This window comes from Ursus americanus, chromosome X (genome assembly GCF_024610735.1).
Source record: "Ursus americanus isolate L20-20 chromosome X, mUrsAme1.1.p, whole genome shotgun sequence".
Classification (NCBI taxonomy): Eukaryota; Metazoa; Chordata; class Mammalia; order Carnivora; family Ursidae; genus Ursus; species Ursus americanus.
Window position 1 is genome coordinate 49,242,035 of NC_142164.1, and position 25,360 is coordinate 49,267,394.

The following is a 25,360-nucleotide window of genomic DNA, read 5'->3' on the forward strand; positions in this document are numbered from 1 at the left end:
GTCTAGAATGGTGCTAGGCACATAATAGGTACTTAATAATTATTTGTTCAGGAAATGAATGAACTGCAGATCTTAAAATTATTTTATGATTTTAAGTATAAATACGTGGTTGATCCCTCTTATTCATGGACTCTGTATTTACGAATTGCCTACTTGCTAAAATTTACCTGTAACCCCAATCAATACCTGCACCCATTTTGTGGTCATTCACAGACATGCACATATAAAGAGTGGTGAAAATTTTGATTTGTCCAAGGTGCAGGTTTCCAGCTGAGGTTGAACGAGGTGATACTCTGCGTTCTTGTTTCAGCTCTCATGCTGTAAACAACTGCCCTTTTGCAATTTACTTACTGCCATTTTTTCTCATTCTTGTGGCTTTTTTTGGTAACTTTGCTTTTAAAAATTACCCCCAAGCATGGTGCTGAAGTGTTGTCTAGTGTTCTTAAGTGCAAGAAGGCTATGATGTGCCTTATGGAGAAAATAAGTGTGTTAAATAGGCTTTGTTTGGCATGAATCATAGTGCTATTGGCTGTGAATTCAATGTTAATGAATCAACCATACATACTAAGAAAGGTGCTTTTAAACAGAAACAAACATAAAACATGGTTATGTACAGACAATTTGATGAAAATATTGTGACCAGAGAGTCCCAGGAACCTAACTCTGTAATTCCTCCCAGGAACAATGGTTTGGTGTTTGCTAATTCAGTGTTCAAGGTGACATCACAGAAAATTACTGCAAATAATAAGAATCAATTGTATAAATCACACAAAAGATATAGAAAATATAAAAATACTACTGACAGCAACTATTACTTTTAAGTATATTATAATTAATAAAATCTGGATGTTACTATATATTATTTTGTTTAAGTTTAGTATATTCTATTTGCCATGTTATTAAAGATCATTGAAGGCTTGACTTTACCAAAACATATTACATTATGTGTATGGTCCATAATTCATTTTATTATATGTCTTGATTCTCAGCTATTTGGGATATTTCTAATTATTTACTTTTATAAATAATATAATGAAATTATTGTATATAAATCTTGGTACCTATCTCTGATCACTTTTTTTTTCTGATCATTTTCCTAGGACAAATTAAAGGTCTGCAATTAGTTTGAGGCTCTTTATACATCTTGCTTTCCAAAAAGTTGAAGTCATCTTGAACTTAGATCATTAATACATAAGTACCTCTTCTACACCACCTGTGCCAGCACTGAGTATATGATATAGCTTGTTTTTAACCTGAAAACTTGTAATGTGTTGTTTTGTGTGCATTTCTTACATTACTGATGAGGTTGCACATTTTGGAATGTTTTTCTCCTGAGAACATCTGTCCATCTACCATCTGCCTATTATTAATCATCACTAATCATTTCTAATGAATTTCTAAGTAAGCTGGGGTATCAACTGATAGAATGAATAGAAATGTTTGAGATAATTCATTTTCCTCTAAAGATCACCTATTCAGTGTGGTTTGTAATAGTGAAAGATAGATGGATAAACACGTCCAAACTACCATGAAATAGATAACTGAGGAAAAATGACATATTTAAAACAAGGGATACAAATGTGCAACTCAGAATACATTAAAAAAAATCATTCACCACGATCAAGTGGGATTTATTCCTGGGATGAAAGGGTGGTTCAATATTTGTGAATCAATCAATATAATACATCACATCAATAAGAGAAAGGATAAAAACCATAATCATTTTAATATATGGATAAAGAGCATTTAATAAAGTAAACACCCATTCATGATAAAAACCCTCAACACAGTAGGCTTAGAGGGAACATACCTCAACGTAATAAAGACTGTATAACAAAAAGCCACAGTTACCATCATACTCAATGTTGAAAAATGGAGAGCTTTTCCACTAAGATCAGGATCAAGATAAAAATGTCCACTCTCACCACTTTTATTCAACATAGTGCTGGAAGTCATAGCATGGCAATCAAGCAAGAAAAATAAATAAGAGGCATCCAATTTGGAAAGGAGGAAGTGAAACTTTCACTATTTGCAGATGTCATGATGTTATATAGATACTTTATAAAGACTGTAAAGACTCCACCAAAAAACTACTAGAACTGATAAATTAATTCAGTAAGATTGCAGGATACAAAACACATATACAGAAACCTGTTGCATTATTATACATTATTAATGAAGTAGCAGAAACAGAAATTAAGAAAACATTCCTATTTATATTTGCACCAAAATAACAAAATACATAGGAATAAACTTAAGATGAAAGACTTGTATTCTAAAAACCATACAACACTGATGAAAAAAATTCAAGATGACACAAACAAGATACTCCATGCTCATGGAAAGATACTCCATGGTCATGGATTGCAAGAACCAATATTGTTAAAATGTCTATACTACCCAAAGCAATCTACACATTAAATGCAATCCCTATAAAAACACTACCATCATTTTTCACAGAGCTAGAACAAACAATCCTAAAATTTGTATGGAACTACAAAAGACCTTGAATAGCCAAAGCAATCTTGAAAAAGAAAACCAAAACTTGAGGAATCACAATCTCAGATTTCAAGATATAATACAAAGCTGTAGTAATCAAAACAGTATGGAAATGGTACAAAAATAGACACATAGATCAATGAAACAAAGAGAGATCTCAGAAATAAACCCATGATTATATGGTCAACTAATCCTTGATGAATGAGGCAAGAATATGCAATTGGAAAAAGTCTCTTCAACAATTCGTGTTGGGAAAACTGGGTAGCTACATGAAAAATAATGAAACTGGACCACTCTTTTATACCAAATACACAAACTCAAAATGGACGAAGGACCTAAATTTGAGACCTGAAACCATAAAAACCCTAGAACAGAACACAGGCAGTAATTTCTCTGATATCAGCTGTAGCAATATTTCTCTGACTATATCTTCCAAGGTGAGAGAAACAAAAGTAAAAATTTACTATAAAACCTCTGCATAGCAAAGGAAATAATCAACAGTACTAAAAAAGATAACCTACTGAATGGAAGAAGATATTTGCAAATGACATATCTGATAAAGGGGTAGTATCAAAAATATATAAAGAACTGATACAACTCAACACCCACAAAACAAATAATCCAATTAAAAAATGGGCAGAAGACATGAACAGACATTTCTCCATAGAAGACATCCAGATGGCCAACAGACACATGAAAAGATGCTCAACATTACTTATCAACAGGGAAATGCAAATCCAAACCACAATGAGATATCATCTCACATCTGTCAGAATGGTTAAAATAAAAAACACAAGAAACAACAAGCATTGATGAGGATGTGGAGAAAAAGGAACCCTTGTGCACTGTTGCTGGGAATGCAAGCTGATGCAGTCACTGTGGAATACGGTACAGAAGCTCCTCAAAAAATTAAAAGTAGTATTACCATATGATCCAGTAATTCCACAACTGGGTATTTACCCAAAGCATAAAAACACTAATTTGAAAAGATATTTGTACCTCTTTGTTTATAGAAGCATTATTTATAATAGCTAAATTATGTGTCCATCAATAGATGGAGTGTCCATCAACAGATGAATGTGTCCATCAACAGATGCTCATGTGTACATCAATAGATGAATGGATAAAGAAAAAGTGGTATATATATCAAAATACATAAATATTGGAATATATATTCATATATATATATATATATATATATATATATGCAATGGAATATTATTCAGCCATAAAAAAGAATTAGATATTGCCATTTGTAAGAGCATGGATGAATCTACAGAGTATAATACTAAGTGAAATAAGTTGGAGAAAGAGAAATACCATATAATTTCAATTATATGTGAAATTTAAGAAACAAACAAAAAAAAACAAACAAAAAAAGAGAAAGAAATAAAAAAAATGACTCTTAACTATAGAGAACTAATTGAAGGTTACCAGAGGGGACTTGGGTGAGGAGATGGGTGATATAGGTTATAGGGATTAAGAGTACATTTCTATTGATGGACACTGAGTAATGTATAAAATTGTTGTACACCTAAACCTAGTATAACATTGTGTGTTAATTATACTGAAATTAAAATTCCTAAAAATGTGCAACTCAGAGACTAGAAATACTTATACTATTAGAGTTAAATAAACATGTGTTTAGTTGATGACCATATCCCTCAAGAAGGGTGGGCAATGGAAATATTTATTCTTTGTTCATCACCACAGAGTGTGTTATTCCTCTCTAAGGACATGTAGAAGGAAAAAGCAATCGAATGAAACCTTAAATCCTAACAATACCATTTTAATGTACTTAACAGTTTACTATAGTTTTAGAGTAAACCAAGAGTATTTGTATGATTTTACTGGGTGTTTCTAGTTATAATAATTAATGTTCTATCGAAATATAGAAATTACCAAGGTTCATGTTGCTTTCTCAGTTTATCTTAAATTTGTGAATAAAAATAAGCTTTTTCTTTTCTTCCATGTTTATACATACTTAGGACAAAGATATCCTAGGATATTGGAAATTTTATAATGATTCTTGAATTCTGAATAATGATTTTTCCATCAAAGCTTAGAGATATCATTTAAAATAAGATGAGCCTTTGTGATGTTTTTAGAGTCTTATTTCTAAAAGACTACAAGATAGAAAAAAAATTTTAAAAATGTATGGCATAAACTTAATGACATCATATATTATTTCAGAAAGCTTTGTCATTTAATGAGCAGATTTTTGATCTTCACTTTAAAAATGGGACCAAACAAGTGTAAAAAAACCTGATCGAAATCATCTGGATTAACATCTTCCTGACAGCTTTAATGATAAACTATTATTTATGTAGAACAACTTTCTCCTCAGGCATTTCCATACTGAATATCTAATTTTGTTAGCATAATCAGCTTGAGGGATAAGTGGGTTAAATATGACAGTGTGTATTTTTCAAGTTAAGAAACATTATTGCATAAATGAGCAAATAGGCAACTGATGGGTTAAATGGCCAAACAATGAACTAACAAGTATATAGCAACAAAGTTGAAACTCAGATATGTATCTCCTGATTCTCATCCTTGAACATAGTTTTTCTAGCATGTATTTCTTTAAGATATGACCGAATCAGAAGCCTCTGCCACAGAGCCATTAGCTTCCAACAGGAGTCAGAGTGTTTTCCTTACTATTTCAGTGAATCTTCTAATAAAAATAACAACTCCATTCTGACTGTTTTACATGGAAATACTGTTAAGCTGTTTGGGTCATACAAAATTAGAACCAGTAAATATTACATTTGCCGTTTACTAATTTACCTCATTAACCTGTAGAATCCAAATTCCAGAAAAAAGACCTCAGTTAAATTCAAGAAATCATACCAGCTATATAGCCCCCTACAACTTGGTCCTTGAGTTCAAACCACATTTCAAATGTGTAAAAAGTGGAGAATAGAGGCACTGCTCAGGTATCTCTGATATAGTTCTTTACTCTCTCCAAATCCCCAATCCTTAGATCCCTAAACCAGTCTCATCCTTACTGATGAATCCATCAGAAGGACTCGTAGTAGTTAAAACTGTGGTAATGGTAACCATGTTGATTACCAGATTCCGCCAATTTTTCCTAGAGGTACAATGGAATCTCCACTCAGAGCATGAGCCATCTCTTCTTTTGACTCTGAGCAAATAGCTGCTTCTTTCTTCATTTCTGTTAGTTTTCCCTCTTCTTTACTCTCCCCTCTCCACCTTGACAATACTACTTAACGTCAGTCCTTCAACCTCTTGCATTGAATATATCCCCGCGCTTTATTTTAGAGTCACTCAAATTGTAACATTTGATGTATAAGTATTCAATTTTTAACCAATGAGCTTGAATCCAGAATGAGATAAAACTGAGCAACATTCCCACATATCTTATTTCCTGACACAGTGATAGCAATGACAGCAGTGACAGGAGCTTGGTGAAAATTTTAACTCAGGATGTGCTCAGGACACGTTAAGATTCAATGATTTACAAGCTAGGGTAATATTGATAACAACTATGGAAAGATCACCCTGAAGGTTACATGATATATAACATGCTCGGTGGGTGGTGCTTTTTTTTTTTTTTAATACTAGAATGTACCTATCCACTCTAAAGACTAAAATACATTTTGATAAAATCCTTAAGTGACATATAACTTGTTGAAAAATAATTATTTACAATGACATCAGATCAACTCTGACAGCAAATATTTATACAATGCATGTGATCATTCTAACTAAGCACATGCGAAAACACTGACCTTTTAGATTAACTGTAATACTTTTCTCACTTTTTATAAGTCATTATACATTTTAAAAATCTAAATGACCAGCTTTCATAAAAATATTTTGTTGAAGCATGCATACGTTGTGCATATAGGTTACTAGCTGAAAGAATTTTCACAAAATAAACAAATCCGTGTAACCAGGATCCAGATCAAGAAACAGAACATAATCAGCACTCCAGAAGCCCTCACATACTTTCTCCTAATCACTAACCCCCACCAAGAGTAAACATTATAATTATTTCTAACACCATACATTTGTGTTGCCTTAAATAGCCACTTTTAAAGAATACTTTTTAAAGACCTGGTTTTCTCCTTGTTGCTTAAGGTGTGAGAAATTGAACATCAAGTATTTGTAAATATACTTTAGCTAATTTAAGTACCCAGAGAGTTTCACTATTGGGCTAAATAAAGATAGCAGCTAGGATCAGGCTGATGTTTAATAAACATTCACAGCACAGAATTTGCAACAGCATTACCATGTTAGATTTTGCTCTGAGAAAGCAGACTAATGATTTTACACATTACTTAAGAAAGCATCATGCCAGGATGCATCCATAAACATGGAAACTTTTATATTATAATATAAGACAGTATAGGAACCAAACTAAAAAGTTCACGTAAGTACTACTGTAGAAGAGCTAAGTGAGAAACCACTGAAAGCCAAAACAACTGGGAAAGCTTTATATGGAGGGGTGAGATTTAAACTGGACCTTCAAAAAGATAAACACAGGGCTCACAAGGGCTGAAAGAAAGGGGTGGCATTTCTATTTGGAAAAAGCATAGGAGCCTAGGCTCTGAGACATGAGAGACAAGGATGTGAGACAGATAAACTATGTACACAACTACTGACAGAAAAAGATTCTGGGATGTAAAAGCTAAGCTATGCTGACAAATGCCTATGTAAGTCTATAAAAAATTGTTGACTTACATTGAAACATTTTACTCAAATCCAAATGACATGGTCTCTGCTTCCTTTCACTGCTACCTGAAAATATTAATTTTTTCAACAGTTTCCTCTAGAAATGAATATTAATTAGAATGTTGATATATTATGAATTGAAAAACACTGGTTGGTAATGACTAGATTACTGACCAGCAAAACACACACACACACACACACACACACACACACACACAGCAAAAAACAACAACAACAACAAAAAAAACCCATGACTTTCTTGCCTAAATCCTTTTAAAGTCTTAGGTTGAAAATTCATTTTTCTATGCACATTTTGGGCCTTTTATTGTTTCTGTTATTTTAAAGAAATTCACTGTTAAAAAAAAATATGGGTAATTTGGTCTGGGTAAGGAAGAAAGAAATGTAACTGGAAAATTTATGAATTCGATTCCTTAAAATTTAATATTCCTTTCAATTTTATAAGATATTTATGATGTCAATATGATAGAGTTCAATTCATTCAGCAAAAATTATTTAAGTTATTTTTACAGTATATATGAAAAAGTCCAAAGGAAGCTAAACAATTTTAACTACTTTTGTAAAACTGACGTAGCGGTATGATGTGTACTCAGAGGTTTTTGTTTTTGTTTTTGTTTTTAAGGATTTATTTATTTGAGACAGAGAGAGAAAGAGCATGAGTGGGGGGAGGGGCAGAGGAAGAGAATCTTCAAGTTGACTTCCCAATGAGTGTGGAGCCTGATGTGGAGATTGATCCCACGACCCATGAGATCATGACCTAAGCCAAAACCAACAGTCGACACTCAACTGACTGAGCCACCCATGTACCCCTGTACTCAGTTTCATATTCAGACTAACATTTAAGTAAGGTCGGTTCTCCAGATATTTTGTCACATCGGTATATTATCATTCTGTGCTTCTAAAAAGCTAGACTACAAAGTTTAAATCTCCTAGAAAATCCTACAGCTTAATACTTTCTCACATCTTGGGTTTTATGAGTCACTGTATGTTAAATGCTCTAAAAACAGTAGGATTTTGTTCCCTAAATCAAAGATTTTTCAATAAAACTAACACTAGACAATATGAAAGTGCTTTTTTTCCCAGGAATTAGAACAAGAGATAGATGTTTCAGTAGTTAGATACAACATTAAGAAAGTTGGCTGCCATTAGTTCCTCGATTTTAATCCTTACTCTTCACCATAATCCTTTATGGTTTGGTGGCTCCATAAGTTTAGATCCCATTCATTATTAGCTTGATAGTTTCCAATTTTAACTTTCTTTTTGAAAGAAGTAAAGATATAGACCAGGAAATATTGTTAAATTCTGGTGTCCTCTTTATTCTAATTTATCTTGTTTTTCCCCTTGTATTTATAGTAAACAGTAATTTTAGGGCTGCAATTCTCTATTTGTCAACTTCCCACAATATCTTATTTTGAAATGTGCCTGCTATACTACGATGATATGCAATGATTCAATTTAATAGACATTTATTGAGCATTTACTTCTCTCTGAGATGCTGTGCTAGCACTGTGACTGTAGGGACAAATCCAGAGGGTACAGAGAAAAACAAGCAATGGAATAAAAACTATGAATGTGGTATGTACAATATTACTAATAAGGCTAGAGTGCTGCTGTGACACAAAGAAAGAAGAGGGTAATTCTGTCAAAGTGGAGCTGCAGAGACTGTAGACAGAGCACATAGCATTTACACTCCAGTAAATCTTTTTATTGTATAGCATTTACTCCAATATGAGCATGAATCTCTGTTGTATATTTTAGACCACAAAGGAAGCAAAAATGGAGCTGAAATATATATATATATATATATATATATATATATATATATATATCATATTTATCTATCTATCTATCTATCTATCTATCTATCTATCTATCTATCTAATCTCCGAAGTCTGCAAACCTTCATTGATTCTCCAATCTAGTTGTGTGGTCATGGACAATTCCGTCATCATTCTGGGCCTCAGTTTCTTGAACTATAAAATAATGAGTTTAGCCAAATTGCTATCTTGGGTCCCTTTTAGCAGGGAGGTGATGATGTCTAAAGCTTCTGCCAGCTCTGGAATTTTGGAAAATGTTTTGGCTTTTTCTTGCTGTTGTTCTCCCAACTATTTTTTTTTTTAATTTTTTATTGTGCTATTATTTTACATTTTCTTTTTCTTTCTTTCTTGCATTTTTCCCTACAATATTTCCTCTAGTCTGAACGTTTTATAAAGAAGTCAAAGTAGATAAATAGCTAATCAGAGTTACTAATATGACATGGAAAGATGGCAGATATCAAAAGGTATAGCTGGTAATGAAAATTTATAATGATTGATTTAATTCATAAGAAATTAACACTGTTTATAGGACACTTGACAGCTTTTATTTTGTAGGATGGCACTAATTTAACTGAAGTGAAACCCATCTCATATTTAAGTGAAATCTTAGGATTAATAGTGCTTTCAAATATATTAATGTAACTTTTCCCTGTTGAGTGGAATAGTTTTAATTAAACTTTACTAATTCTTTTGGTTTAATCCCTGGAGCCAACCTATAAAACACTAGAGGTTTTAAATCAAACTGTTAAAATCCTTAAAGCTCAAAGTTAAAGTGATAGCCACAGTGGTAGGGAGAACAATAAAGAATTTATAAAATATGTCTAGTAAACCAGCAATGCTTTATACAATATATATCTATATATCTATTATATATATAATTATGCAGACAAAATACACATACATATAATATTTAAAACTAATGATCAGGGGAAAGGTAATTGTGGTTTATCAAAAGAATTCTAGGGGTGTCTGGGTGGCTCAGTTGGTTAAGCGTCTGCCTTCGGCTCAGGTCAGGATCCCAGTGTCCTGGGATTGAGCCCAACATCAGGCTCCCTGCTCAGCGGGGAGTCTGCCTCTCCCTCTCATACTCCCCACTGCTCATTCTCTCTCTCTCTCTCTCAAATAAATAAAATATTTTTTAAAAAGTATTTTAAATATTTTAAGGCATCAGAGTTTCTATAGCAACCAATTTTTTTCTCTCTAAAGGCTCACTGGTATGTCAAACATGAATGAGAAGACCTGCAGATTTATAATTTAACCTAGAATAAAATGACCAGAGCAATATTATTTTATTAATTTCACTGGTAATAAAAGTATACTGTAGTGTTTAATGCTGAGCTTCATAAGGGATGTGAGAATGTCTGTTTAGAAGAAAGGTAAGTACTCTACTCCCTTACCCTGCCTGCGTGCCTCCCTGCTCCTGGCAATAACTAAATAGATAAATAAGCAAAACCAAAACAAAACAAAACCATTGTATCATTCTTTAGGCAATGCTTCATAAACTTTTCTCATCTAAGTAACCCAATGGAAGAGAAGATTGAACATTAGGGATCTGTTGCAAGTGTGAAATTTCTTTGAAGTCATCTGTTTTATTTTTAAAAATTCATGTGGATTTTAAATTCTGTTTCATAATATATATCTGTTTTAATGTGAAAATGATGTTTTCCCCCAATACTTTTGAGTTAACAGAGCTCCAGGAAAATATGCTAAGTTTATACCATAGTTTTGCATATTCAAAGATACACACAATTTTAGAAGCTTAGCTAAAGAATAAACACAATTATAAAATAAATTTTTCCATAGATCACACATATTTCCTACCTTCAGTTTTCCTTTCACTTTAAGTCATTTGTTTTGTCAGTTAATTTGAGGCCTATAACTCTACTACTCAACTGAAATAAACTAATTGCTATACAAGACAGAAAAGATCTTTATGTTACCAAAATTGATACTTGGGTTGCAAAAATCCAAAAACATAGAAAAAATTATTAGTCATACAATTGTTCTCTAGATATAAGTTATAGGGGCACCTGGATGGCACAGATGGTTAAGCACCCGACTCTGGATTTCAGCTCATGCCACAGTTTCAGTGTCATGAGACGGAGCCTCGTGTCAGACTCCATGCTCAGTGGGGAGGCAGCTTGAGATTCTCTCTCCCTCTGCCCCTTCTTGCGACCTCTCCCTTTCTCTCTCAAATAAATCTCAAAAAGTAAATATGACTTATATAATTCAATCATTAACTTAATTAGTTTCATCTTATCGATATCCCTCTAGTTTGAAAAGAAAGGTACTTTTTGTATTTTTGAAGGTGATCATTTCACATCAAGACAGTCCATCATCAAATAAAATTGATTTTATATTACTGATCGATTTGTATTTTTGCTGGTTGACTATATACATGCTATGTACAGTACTAGAGGTGACAATGTGATTCAAACAAGACTGAACTGCATATTAAGCTAACAAGACAAGTTAGACTCAAATATCAAGGAAAAGTAACTATAAATAAGAGGTAATTGGCTTGACCTTTCACCCTGTTTTTTGTTTTTGTTTTTGTTTTTTTCCCTGTAGGCTAAATTCCAGAGTATTTCTTCCTAGGGCTTTAGTAGCAAAACATTTCTAAAAAATGGATTCTGAACAGGAATATCAGAAAGGAATAAAACGGCTCAAGAGAATATATGTCTGAGCACACTGAAATAAGAACTAGGAGGAAAGGAAAGAGGGATGCAAACAGGTGGAATGCCCTTAAGAATTTGAGTTGAGACTGAATTTCATAGGGAAAGAAAAAGAACTAGTCAAAATAACTTGAAAATGGGTATTTCTGTGGCCCTAAACAGTGAGACAGTGAGAGGATTTCTGGCAACAGTCTTTTGAAAACACGGGCAGGAAGAATACAGGAAAGCCGAAATAATCAAGATACAACAGAGAGATTTTGCTCTTGACATAGATAGGGAGAAAGAAGTTGGTGATAGTGTAAAATAAAAATAAGGAAGTATTTACCAAACACCCAGACACAGGAAACAAATAGAACTGGATGTAATAAATAGTTAGCTGAGAGTGTAGGAACCACAGGCACCCTTATGATTATCCCTTTCTAACAATACAATAGCTGCAGCTACAACATTCATAGCAGTACATAAAATATTATGATTACCTCTATTAATAAAGACAGTGGTATAGCAACAGCTACATATTTACTATGTGCCAAGCCTTTTATTGAATGCTTTAAACATGTCAACTCATGTGATCTTGTTACTATGGTTCCCATTTTACAGACAAGGAAACAAAAACTTGGAAGTTTAAATTACTAGCTCAAGGTTATAAAACTAAGAAGTTATCAGCTAGGATTAGAACTTAATACTGTCTCACTTAGAAGGCTGTGCGTTATAGGTTAACTTCATCGATAACAATAGTGGCTAAAAGTTTGTATGAGATTATATAGACATAGAGATAGATATATAACATAGAAATACAGATAAGCTAGTATTTAGACTTAAAACCAAAGCTGACATAAGCTTCATTCTACATTTCATTACAGTTATTTCAGATTATTTTGACTAAAAGTGTTTATCAGATACATTCATGTAAAGTATCCTCAACGTAGAACTAAAAATTTAAAAATTAGGAATTAAAAATCATCATTGTAAAACTGACAAATCATTTTATTTAAACATATTCTTGATAGACTTCTCAAAATCTCTCTGAAATTGAATCTACATATTAAACAAATGAAATTTAGAAAAAAAATCTGGTAAAGGGCAATCAAAAAGTAGTGATAGCATTGAAATGATCTAATAATTGTCCTTATTTGTGACATTTCTCATGTTTCCAATTACAAATTTTCCATTTCTCTATAACTCTGAGGAATTTCAGCAAGGACTCAAAAGCATATACCTCTCACAAGTTTACTACAAACTGTATAAACCTGTTAGTGTTCGTTGAAGGGGACAAAAGTATGCCTATAAAACCCAGAATATTGTTTGTATAATACTGTTCAGTGGTCAGGGCACCTGGGTGGCTCAGCAGATTAAGCTTCTGACTCTTGGTTTCAGCTCAGGTCATGACCTCAGCCTTGCATTTGGCTCCCCATTCAGTGTAGAGTCTGCTTAAGACTCTCTCTCTCCCTCTGCCCCTCCCTCCCCCAAATAAATAAAATCATTAAAAAAATATTATTGTTCAATGGTCATCTCTGCGTCTGGTATTATCAATCAAACCCTCAATGTATTTCTTTAATTTAATCCAGTGTGTCTTGTTTTGTGGTCCCAGGGCCAGAATAACAATAGGAAACAGAGCATGACGCCATAGTACTATTATTTTCTTTACTTAAAAATAAACCTTTAAGATATGATGTAAAATTATATTCACTACAAGTATAGCAGCAGCTCTCTGGCAATTGCTTCTCTAAAGAACTTCTACATGACTAACAAGCAACTAATGTAGAATAATAGAAACATTTAGAAAATTTATAAGCAAGAACTGGCTCACAATTATTTTGATATCATCAAAACCCCATGGTATAGTTCCCTTGTAAACAATATACACTTAAGTATTAATGAAATGAATCAATGAACATACTATCAGACCAGACATGTGAAAGCTTCAATAACTTAGCAATGTTAAAAAATAAAGTAAGTAAAAAATAGGTCATTAAATGTACTATACTGTCAAATATAAGTTAATGGAAACTATCTTCCTGCTTTTCAAATATAAGTAAACAGAAAAAATAAAATTAATATTTATTTAAACAGAAAAAATAAAATTAATATTTATTTAATCTTACCACTTAAAATATAATACTCAGGCAAGGAATAGTCTCAAAATAGTTACTAATTAATTACCTTTGCTTGCACTTTCTACATGTTCCAATTCTTCAGGAAATTTCAGGATATCCCGGTATTTTTCCTCACAAATTTCAGCAATAAAATGCAAGAGGGTTGTTTTTTGATCTGCTGATTTAGTATCTCTGATCTGCAATGAAATAACAATACTTTTAGTATATTTTGGGTAATGTAAATATAGACCTTATTCTTAAAAAGTGAAATGAACAGATGAACTCAATTTATTACACCTAATTTAATTTTTTTTAAAAAGTTAGGGACACCTGGGTGGCTCAGTTGGTTAAGTGTCTGACTCTTGGTTTTGGCTCAGGTCATGATCTCAGGGTCCTGAGATGGAGCCCCGTGACAGGCTCTGTGCTCAGTGTGGAGTCCACTTGAAATTCTCTCCCTTTTCCTCTGCCCCTCCCCCTGCTCATGTTCTTTCTCTTGCTCTCCAAAGTAAATAATAAACAATATCTTTAACAAAAATTTTCTTTAAGTTAGGGGTAGCTTCCTAATGGGGTCTAGCAACAATGCTCTAGATTTTAAAAGGAACATCATTATTTTAAAATACAAAAGATGACCTAAACCAGCAAAAGTTTAAATTTTAATATATATATTTTTAAATGTCTAAATTATTATGGCAAAATGAACTATTCTCTGAGAACAGAGCATTAATTTAAGTATTGATAATTAAAAAGTTAATGTGTGCTTATGTTATCAGCATTTGTTCTTTCCTTTATCACTGAAATATATTCTTGGAAGCTGGATTTGTTTGTGAGGTTATATTTATTTGTAGCCATTACTAATGCAAATTAATGTAAAAAATACATTTTACCTTCCTTTACTTGTATGGGCCATCAAATAAGAAAAACTGAAAAGTTCTTATACTGATTTATAAATAGAATCTGACCACGCAATTGTGATGACAATTTTTTTTCTGCTTATGTATGGTATTTCCTTTTCAGAGATACTTTTAGAAAAGAGATGCTATAGTTAGAACAATAAAAATCTTTAAAGTATAGGGCAAAAAAATTTATGATGAAAATCTAAGTGTTTTCTTTAATAGAACATTCATACCAGACTAAGCTGCAAAAGAAATCAAGGATTTACCTACAAACAAAGGATAAGTATGGAATAAAGTATCAAGTTTTCTCATTCTCTTGGGTGTTTTAATTCTATAATCCTCAGATGATGGGTTTGCCTACTGATAGGCATACTGATTTGGGGGTTTTAGCTTTAAGGATTACTCTGTTTAGAATAAATTCTTCCCAGACAGGTTTATGAAAAGGCTGTGGAAGATACTTAGGTAATTAACAGAATATTTAATACCTACTGTTTTACTGACAAAGGAAAAAAAATCACATTTAATCAATCAGACCCATACTGAATCCATTTTGTACTATAGCTTTTTAACAGTTATTTATGTCCCCAGGATATTGAGAACTTAAAAGAAATATAGTCTAAAGGCTCAAAACAACCACAGGAGGTATGACGTTGACAGTTGAGGTGGTCACAAGGTCACAATGATTTCTTTTAGAATTTCTGGGATTACTTTATCCCGCACAGGCGAAATATTTAAAATTTTGTATTATCTTGCTGATCCGCCTAACACTTTCAAGTACTACAAGGTTAGAATGACACAACTTAAGGACAAGCTATAAGAACAGACCACAACAAAATCTCAAGGACAATTTGTGTTAAGTAAGGCTTGTGCTCTACTGGGTGTTATACGCAAACAATGAATCATGGAACACTACATCAAAAACTAATGATGTACTGTCTGGTGACTAACATAACATAACAAAAAATTTTTAAAAAACTAAAAAAAAAAAAAAAAAAGTAAGGCTTGTGCTCTAGAGGAATCAATGGGAGGTTCACATTCCTAAAGAAAGGTCTTTACCTGGGATTACAGTGTTACATGTTTACAAAGCGCATCATTTTCAGAGTATGCTGGATATTACAATTTATAAGACAATTCGCATTTTCTTTCTTTCTTACAAATTACCTGAATTCCTAAATGCTAAAAACATTAGGTGTTTAGGGAAAATTGAAGGTACATCTTCCTGAAGGAAAAGGAATTGAGCTATATTTTATAAATTCTGTATACAGAGACTATACAGATACACACATACCACGACCACCACTAATAAGAATGACAACAAAACCCTACCTAATTTTTCAGGACACCAAATTGTATAAATATATATAATTTTAAATATTTTAAATGCACATGGCCAATACTGGAAAGGAAAAACAAAAATAGAAAAATACCATTATGCTCATATGTCCAATTTATGGGTGATTTAAAAACCAGCTTTTGGCATGCATACTTATGAATGCTTAATTTTCAGAAACAGTTTTTAATTGAGAAATATTTATTCAGAATCAGATCCATTAATTTAATTCCTGTTAAGAAATTTAGTAGAGTCCATGGTTACATTCCAAAAAGATAAATAAAGCATAACATTTCAGCTAAATAAGTATTTTGGTAATTTGGTTGAAATCAGAAAGTTGCAGATACAGCATGGGTATGCTTTAAAAAAAAACCTAATATTTCTTTCAAAGCATGGGCAAACATAGACAAGTGCCTGTTTTGTCAAGCCAAGGAATATCTTAGTTGGTATGGGAGATAAACTGTCAGATCTGTACTGCAATATTTATTTTTTAAATAACTTCACACAGAGAGTCTATTTTAAGGTTTCAAACTGACAGGGAATAATTGTGACAAATATGTGGTCTTTGTAATTTTTCTCTATATGTATGACCCTTAGGCCAATCCTTTTAAAATAAATATATACTATTAAAATACAGGGGGAAATAATTTTTGATTTATTGTATTTACTTCGTATTACCATGTATGTCTTCAGCCTCTCTTACTGCATCTACACCATTCGCACTGTCTCTCTCAGGACCTATTGTGTTGTTCTATGTCAACACAGAAGGCAACTAAGAACATTCACCTTTATCAATTCTGAAGATTAATGGCATTTATCCAATAATTTGCTCTTTGAAGTATACTAGTTGGATATACACATTTCTTGGGGTAATACAAAAGTAATCTAATCTAAGTATGTGTAAAATCACTTCCAAAGTGTTTGAGTTAGTTTATTAAGAAATAAAATTGATTTCCATGTGATATCTGGTTAACTTGAAATTATGTTAATTTTGTATCAACATCAAATATTCCATTAATATTTGTCCAGATTGCCTAAGTCTCAGTAGTGGTTATACTGTCAACATTTCAAGGTTTGCTTCCATCAGGAGCCAAGTGCCTTTTGGCAACCCCGCCTGTGCTTTCCCGGTCTCCCTCTCACCAGCCACAGTTAGGCAGAGGTATGAGATAGATATAGGACTTCTCTTTGTGAGATACAAAAGGGTGAAAAAAATACCCTACAACCTTATATCTTGCATATATTTCCACATAATAAAAACACAAACAGCAGTTCCAGAAATCGGAAATATTTGAAAGCTAAAAATGTTTTATAATATTTTAATAAGCTATTATCAAATAATAATAAAAATATGACAGAACAATTTACTCTATTCACTGATAAAGCACCAACATTTAATAAACCACAGAGTGATTTTAATTATAATCATCTGACCAAAAATGTTACACATAAAGATTAATAACTGAATTTATACTAATTGTATCTACCTATCCTTTAATAAATTTCTGAAATGGTACATGAATATAAAATACCTTTAACAGAATAACACCTATATCTATAGCAAATTCTGATAGTTTATCTTTTTTCCAATAAATATGAACACTGTATTATGAAAGATAATATTTACACTTGACATGTTCCTATACATTTCCAACACTATAACTTAGGCAGATAGCAAAATATCTGAAGAGCTAATTGCCATTTCAAATATAGTTTTTTCAAATACTCTCATTCAAGCCTGAAAACCTAGTCTTTGCCCTGTCTCTGAAATTAGGTGGTTTTGAGCACACGGAAGCCAGCACACAGCCAGAGAGCCTGAGACAACATTTTAATCATCTACGTCAGTCACACTCAATCTTTTTGTGAAGGACCCCTTCTGTAGGTAATTTTCCCCTCTACTGAGATTTAAACCTATTTCTTCTTGCTCTGTCTTCAGTGGGAACTGAAAATAACTGGTCACTACCCTCTGTAAAACCACCTCTCACAGAGGAAAAGCTCCCCTGCCATGTGTCCTGTTTTTAAACCAATTTTAGTAAATTTAACCTCTCCACACAGATCTTAGTTTTCAAATGTTTAACTTTGAAAAGATAGTAAAAACCCACTCAAAGTTTCCATTACAAAGTCTCCCTGCATTCTACTAGAAAAGCATACAAACTTCTTGGTTTTGCATATATGGCCCTTTGTGAGCTGGCCCTTGCCTACTTTTCTAACGTGTCCCCGGATGCTTTCTGATGCATGCCCAATTCTTTGGTCTGATTACAAATGCATGAACACACCACGTAATGTCATGCCATTGTGCTTTTGCACATCTTGTTCTCTCTCTAGACTCCCCCTTCATCTCCCCTTTTTTCTTCTATCTGCCATGTGAATACCTACTCATATTTCAAGACCACTCAACTACCACCTCCTACCTGAAGACTTTTCTATCTTAGTAATAATTAATGTCTTTTTAAAGCCATGTTCCTTCACTATAAACATTTTAGTACAGTATTTTTTATAAGATTTCATTTATTTATTTGAGAGAGTGAGAGAGAGAGAGCACACAAGTGGGGGGGCGGGGCAGAGGGAGAGAAAGAGGGAGCAGCAGACTCCCAGTTGAGCAGAAAGCCTAATGCAGGGGCTCAATCCCAGGACCCTGAAATCACGACCTGAACCAAAGGTAGACACTTAACCAACTGAGCCACCCAGGCACCACAACACAGTAGTTTTTTCCAGGCAATATGAGTTTTTTTTCAAGGTAAGAGACCCTGTTTTCCTAATATTTTTTTTATCCACAATGCCTAGGAGAATGCTAAAACATACTAGGTAGGCAATAAATGTTTCTGAATTAGGATTTTCCTCCACATAAGTTCCCACTTGCATGGGCTATAAGAGTAAGACTTCTAAATTAAACTCCATTCGTGTGTGTGTATGTATGTGTGTGTACATACACATATATATACAGAAAGGTTGACTACAAAGCCCATACGTTTCCAGGACACCATATTTGTTGAGAGATAGGTGGGAGTGAATGCCGGAATAAAATTATATTGTGTTGCTCAGGAAATGAAGCAACATATGCTTCTAAAGGGAGGCAGGTTAGAAGCAAAGCAAATATGAATGTAGAAGTACATTCATTGATCCACTGTGGGTAGGGACTGTGCTGAACAATAAGGATCAGAGATAAATGACGCACGGTACCTTTAAAGCATCAGGGAGCTCAGAACTTAGGAAAAAACACAAAATTATACGGAAAAGAGATGACATAGGAGAGTAATTTGGTGGCAAATCTCAAAGAATGGTAAAATTAAAATGATAACTAGGATATATATAAAAAAGGCATAAAAACAAATTCAAGACATATTGTAAAGACAAACAGGATTAAGTCACTGAAAAAAATATTTGGAATGAGGGAAAGGGAAAAATCAAAAGTTTTTGGTTTTTAAATTCTGGTTATTAAAAGAATGGGTGTATCATGCTGGTAACAAAGCAAGTAATGACTCTTGAATGAGCTGGCTTTAGGAAGGAGGTGATAGCTCATTTTTTAAACGTAAATGTTAACTATGTGGAGATAATCTATGAGAAGGTAGAATGGCATTCTGTTTTCTCTAATTCATTTTATCCTATATGAGTCAACCTACATATGCTTCTTAAAACTGCATATGACCATGCCACTTTCTTCCTTCAACATATCCAATGGTTCTTTACAACTTATTTAATAAAGTTCAAATTTCTAATCAGAATAGTTACTGAGGGGGCACCTGGGTGGCTCAGCGGTTAAGCGTCTGCCTTCGGCCCAGGTCATGATCCCAGAGTCCTGGGATCAAGCCCCGCATCAGGCTCCCTGCTCAATGGAGAATGCTTCTCCCTCTGCCCCTGGCCCTGCTTGTGCTCTCTCACTCTTGCTCTGCTCTCTCTCAAATAAATAAATAAAATCTTAAAAAAAAAAAAAAAAGAATAGCTACTGAGCACAGACTTTGCATTCAGACAGAAATGGGTTTGAAACCTGATTCTACAATTCACGAGTTGTGTGACCTTGGGCAAGTTACTTAAACACTCTAAGCCTCAGGTTTTACGTCTATAAAATAGGCATTAGGTAAGTACTTATGATCACAGAGTTGCAGAATTGAGTAAGATATTGTATTATCATGACCATGATCATTAAACAGATTAAAAGTGATGAGAGCCTACTTTAGCTTCCCTTCTTTGCAAAGAGTAAGTTATTACCATTACTTGAAAGTACCTCAGTGATCTGGGCCCATTCCCACCATGATTATGTCTCTAGCTATTATTTCTTAACACTCCCTTCAGCCATGCTTGCTTTCTAGCTCCCTGAATTCATCAGGCATGTGTCTTACTCAGAGCCATTGCTGGTGCTTTCTATCTGACTGGAAGGTTTCACTTTTACTTATCTACATGGCTAGCCCTTTCCCCTCTTTCAAGATCTGTACTTAAGAGTCATTTTCTCATTCTAAAATTGCAATCCACTCTCCCAACACCTCTTACTTCCTCCCACTTTTATTTTTTTCCATAGCACTGATCTCAAATATACTATATACTCTATTTAAGTACTTACTCTTTCTTAACTCTCTTCACTTCTATGTCAGGTACCCAAATACAAGGATTTGTTGATCTGCTTTGTTCACATTGACATACCCACCATCTAGAACAATGGCTGGCCCATAATAGGTACTTAATACATATTTGTTGAATGTATGAATGGGTGAAGATATCTACCCATTTGCTTCAGTTCTTCATGACCTTTGATGTTCTTTCTTCATCAGGTGGTAGTATCATCATTTAAGGGGAAAAGGAACCAACATTTTTTACCCATTTATCATGTGCCTATAGGCCAGAGACTTTGATAAATGCTTTATATTCATCATCGTTGTGTCTGTGTGTGTATGTGTGTGTTCAATTTAAATATTTATTGAGACTTGGAAGATAGCAGCTGAATAGGAGGATGCTAGACTCACCTCAATAATACACAAGATAACTATCAAATCACCCTAAATAACTCAGAAATTGACCTGAAGACTGGAAAACAAACTCCACAACTAAAGGTAGAGAACAGGCCACTTTGAAGGAGGTAGGAGGTACAGAGACTCAGCTTGGGAGAGAAATAGATCATGGTCACTGTGGTGGGGAGGGAGATACGGTCCTAGAGAAGGGTCAGAGACAGACAAATACTAACACACAGGGGAGCACACGGGGAAAACAAATCCCCATAGCAATTGGATTGGAAAGTGAGAGATGCTGAATTTCATGACTTCAGGCAACCAGTAGGACTTAAAGCCTAGAGTTTGAAAGGTTAGTGGGCTTGGCTGGGATTGAGCCCAGAGTGCACTTTCCTGCTCCTGGAGAGAAAGCAGGTAAACAGCAATCTGAAGAGAGCCTGGGCTCATGGTGTGGAGGTTATTTGCTTACCTCAGCGTATGTCCCAGAGAAGCAGCATTCATGGAGAGACCCCTCCGGGAACAAAGGAACAGGCTGGCTGGTGCCATTTCCCTTCCTTGCCCCACAGCCTAAGTTCAGAGCCACTTCTGGGAACCAACATAGCACCAACACTTGCTACCTAACTTGCTTACAGCAAGCCTCCCCCTCCCCCCCCATTCTGCACTCTAGTGGTACTGCCTTTATCAGTCACACTTGCCTCAGTCCCAGCTTGGGGACCCCCTTTCCCAGGAAGACCAGCCCAAACCCCTGTTCACAGAGAGTCTCCTGACCGGAGAGTTCTGTGGAGCTTCTGTTTTGGCACTGGTGGCTACAGGTTTCATTTCACAATCAGGACTGTATTGGGGTGCCTGGGTGGCTCAGTAGGTTAAGTGCCTGCCTTTGGCTCAGGTCATGATCCCAGTGGGATTGAGACTGGCATCAGGCTCCCTGATCAGCAGGGAGTCTGCTTCTCCCTCTCCTTTAGCCCCTCCCCCCCTTGTGTGGGCGCACACGGTACGCCCGTTCTCTCCCTCTCTCTCTCAAATAAATAAATAAAATATTTTTAAAAAGTCAGGACTGGGGTGCCCGGATGGCTCAGTTGGTTAAGTGTCTCCCTTGGGCTCAGGTCATGATCCCAGAGTACTGGGATTGAGCCCCATGTCAGGCTGTCTGCTCTGTGGAGAGCCTGCTTCTCCCTCTCACTCTGCCTGCTGCTCTCCCTGCTTGTGCTCTCTCTCTCTGTCAAATAAATAAATTCATAAAATAAAAATAAAAGCAAATCCTTTAAAAAAAATCAGGACTATATAAATTTCAATCAGTAAATGTTTGTTGAATAAATAAATACTTGAGAGAGGCCAAAGATAATTAGGAATGAATTGATGATTAGAGAAATCTTTGGAGACTTTCAAGCACAGATTCAGTATAGTATTGGGGTGCAAAAATAAAAACAATGGATAGCCAGAAAGAGGAAGCAATTTGTAAGGTAATTTATTCAAAATATTGACTGTGGACGATAACTAGATAATAGAGGGGGGTAAGCACAGGTAGCAGCTGGAAAATGGTGAAGCTAGTGACAAAAGTTATTATAATTATGTTATAAATTAGTTCAGCATAATTAGGACTGAAGAGATCAGGCAATGCAAGAACTAAGAATTAAAAATGAGTATGGAGAATGGATGGGCACAACTGCTTCACTGGTTGTCAAACCATGGTCCCTGAAAAGCAGTACCAGCATCATCTGAGAACTTGTTAGAAATTCAAATTTTGGGGCTATACACCAAATCGACTAAATCAGAAACTCTGAGGGTGGTGCCCATCAATCTACCCAGATAGCAATCTGATATTGATATCACCTCACACATGTTAGAATGGCTAAAATAAAAAATACAGGAAACAATAAGTGTTGGTGAGGATGAAAGGGGAACCCTCTTGAACTGCTGGTGGGAATGCAAACTGGTGCAGCCACTGTGGAAAACAGCATGGATGTTCCTCAAAAAAATTAGAAATAGAACAACTCTATGATCCAGGAATCGTACTACTGGGTATTTACCCCAAAAATACAAAACCACTAATTCAAAGGGAAACATGCACCCCTATGTTTATCGCAGCATTAATTATAATAGCCACACTATGTACACTGTACCACAAGTGTACACTGAAAGATAGATGGATAAAGAAGATGTGGTATGTATGTATATGTACACACACACACACACACACACACACACACACACACACACAATGCGATATTATTCAGCCATAGAAAAGGATGAAATCTTGCCATTTGCAAGACCATGGATGAATCTAGAGAGTATAATGCTAAGTGAAATAAGTCAGAGAAAGACAAATATTATACGATCTCACTCATATGAAGAATTTAAGAAAGAAATCAACTGAACAAAGTGAAAAAAAAGAGAAAGAGAAAAAATCAAGGGGCAGACTCTTAACTCTAGGCAACAGACCGATGATTACCAGAAAGGAGGTGGGTGGGGGAACAGGGGAAATAGGTGATGGGGTTAAAGAGTACACTTACCATTATGAATTAATAAAACGACAAAAAAAGAATTGAATGTAACTTAATTAATGAAGAGTAAAAGATTAAATGTGAAAATAGTAGCAAGAGTAGTGAGACAGGCAAGGCATCTTCAGAGCCAGGCTGGTTTGCCAGGCTCCCCTGCCTGTGATCCCTGGGTCACTAACAGCTTGGACTTCAGTCCAATGGCCCAGGGCCATCTCTGATGGCACCTCTCTCACCTGGACCAAGGACATGTGGACCAAATCCTGGAGGCCCTGTCCTCCTGAGTAAAATTTTATCTACACAGGACTGTTTTCTCTGCCAAATAGACCAAAAAGAAGGAAGGCCAGCAAGACATTAGTTCTTTTCTTAGCTCTTAAATGACTGACATTTCAGGAAACCAAAATGCTAAATGGGACCATAGGGGACTTCAATTCATTCTGCTTCTCTATAGGCAGGGTCAGTACTACATGAGGACTCCATTACAGTGGGTGTATGTTTAGAGGTTCAGCAGAGGCCACAGTTCAAAAATATCTTCCAAACCTACATACTTGAAAATCCATTCCATCATTACAGCTTTATCACATCGGCATAAGCCAAAGGTGGGTTTTGTCTTCTGTACAATGACAGAAATCACACATATAAAAATCATATCTGCTACCTCAGTGTGAATGGAAGTAAGTGGTCTTTTCCTGAGAAGAGGCTTGGATGGAGAGAAGAAGACTAGAACATTGCAGGCAGTAGCCCCTAAGGCTAGGAGCAGGAAGATGGGAAGATATGAGAGAGAAAGGATGTAGAAGGAGGTTGAGCTGCTGAAGACTTCCCACCTGGACAGTTAGGTATGGCCGCCAAAGTACTGAGAAAAGCTACATGCTTAAAAAAGCCAGACCAAAATAATAGCTCACACTCTATGATTCCATTTTTATCTAGCAAATGTAAACTGATCTATAGTGATAAACAGCAGATCAGTGGTTGCTTGGGAAGGGTTCAGGGTAGGTAAGAGGGAGGAATCACAAGGGTCATGGGGGAAATTTGGGGGGTGAACACTATCCTGATTATGATTATGGTTTCAGGAATGTATATATGGGCCAAAACTTATCAAATCATTAAGTATGTGCAGTTTATTATATCTCTGCTATACCTCAAAATAACTTTTTTTTTTTTTTTTTTTTTTTTTTTTTTTGGAAAAGAGTGGGGAAAAAAAGCCTATGTGAGTACAATGTGCCTGCCAAATAATCCATCTCACACACCTCTGGTAAATTCTGGCAGAAACGAGTGTTTTCTAGGAGTGCACGTCACCTCTCTGAGAATTGGGTATTCTCTCTGTACATTGATAGAGATGAACTAGACAATCACAAGGTCCTATCTGGAGATCATGGTCTAGATTGTAAGGGTCAAATATATTAACTGATGGAAAACCATTATTGAAGCTTAAAGGATTGGATACAAATACAAGGTAGGAATTATTAAATAACCAGCATATGTAGAGATATTGGGTAAAAACAATGGATTAAATACGTGCATCTAATTGTGCTATATCTAAATCTTCACCAAAAGGTTTTTTAAAATATTTTTTTTATTATATTATGTTAGTCACCAAAAGGTATTTTTATGCAAGAGCAAAGTCTCCAATGGGAGCTCCTGGAAAGAAAAAAATATATATAACATCAGAAATGAAAAACTTAATGGAAGGATTAGAAGACAGATTGAGGAAATTTCTCACAAAGAGCAATAAGACAGGGACATAAAGTAGGAAAAAAACAGATGAGAAATACACCCAAATAGCTGAATTGCAAGAGTTTTAGAAACATAACAAAGGATACAAACTAACTCAAGAAAACACTGCAGATCAAAATCATGAGTTTTCAGACTGAAAGGGTCACTTAAGTGGCCAGCATAATAGGT

General features: G+C 34.7%; 1 protein-coding gene across 3 annotated transcripts in view; it reads right to left on the reverse strand.

Annotated features, from left to right (window-relative positions):
- The window catches only part of DIAPH2 (diaphanous related formin 2), a 988,957-nt gene that overhangs the window by 413,124 nt on the left and 550,473 nt on the right, over nucleotides 1-25,360 (reverse strand). For all 3 annotated transcript variants that reach the window (XM_087859798.1, XM_087859797.1, XM_087859796.1), the window contains one exon: nucleotides 13,874-14,003. In XM_087859798.1, the coding sequence (XP_087715924.1) occupies nucleotides 13,874-14,003 (130 nt within the window). The remainder of the gene's footprint in view (nucleotides 1-13,873; nucleotides 14,004-25,360) is intronic.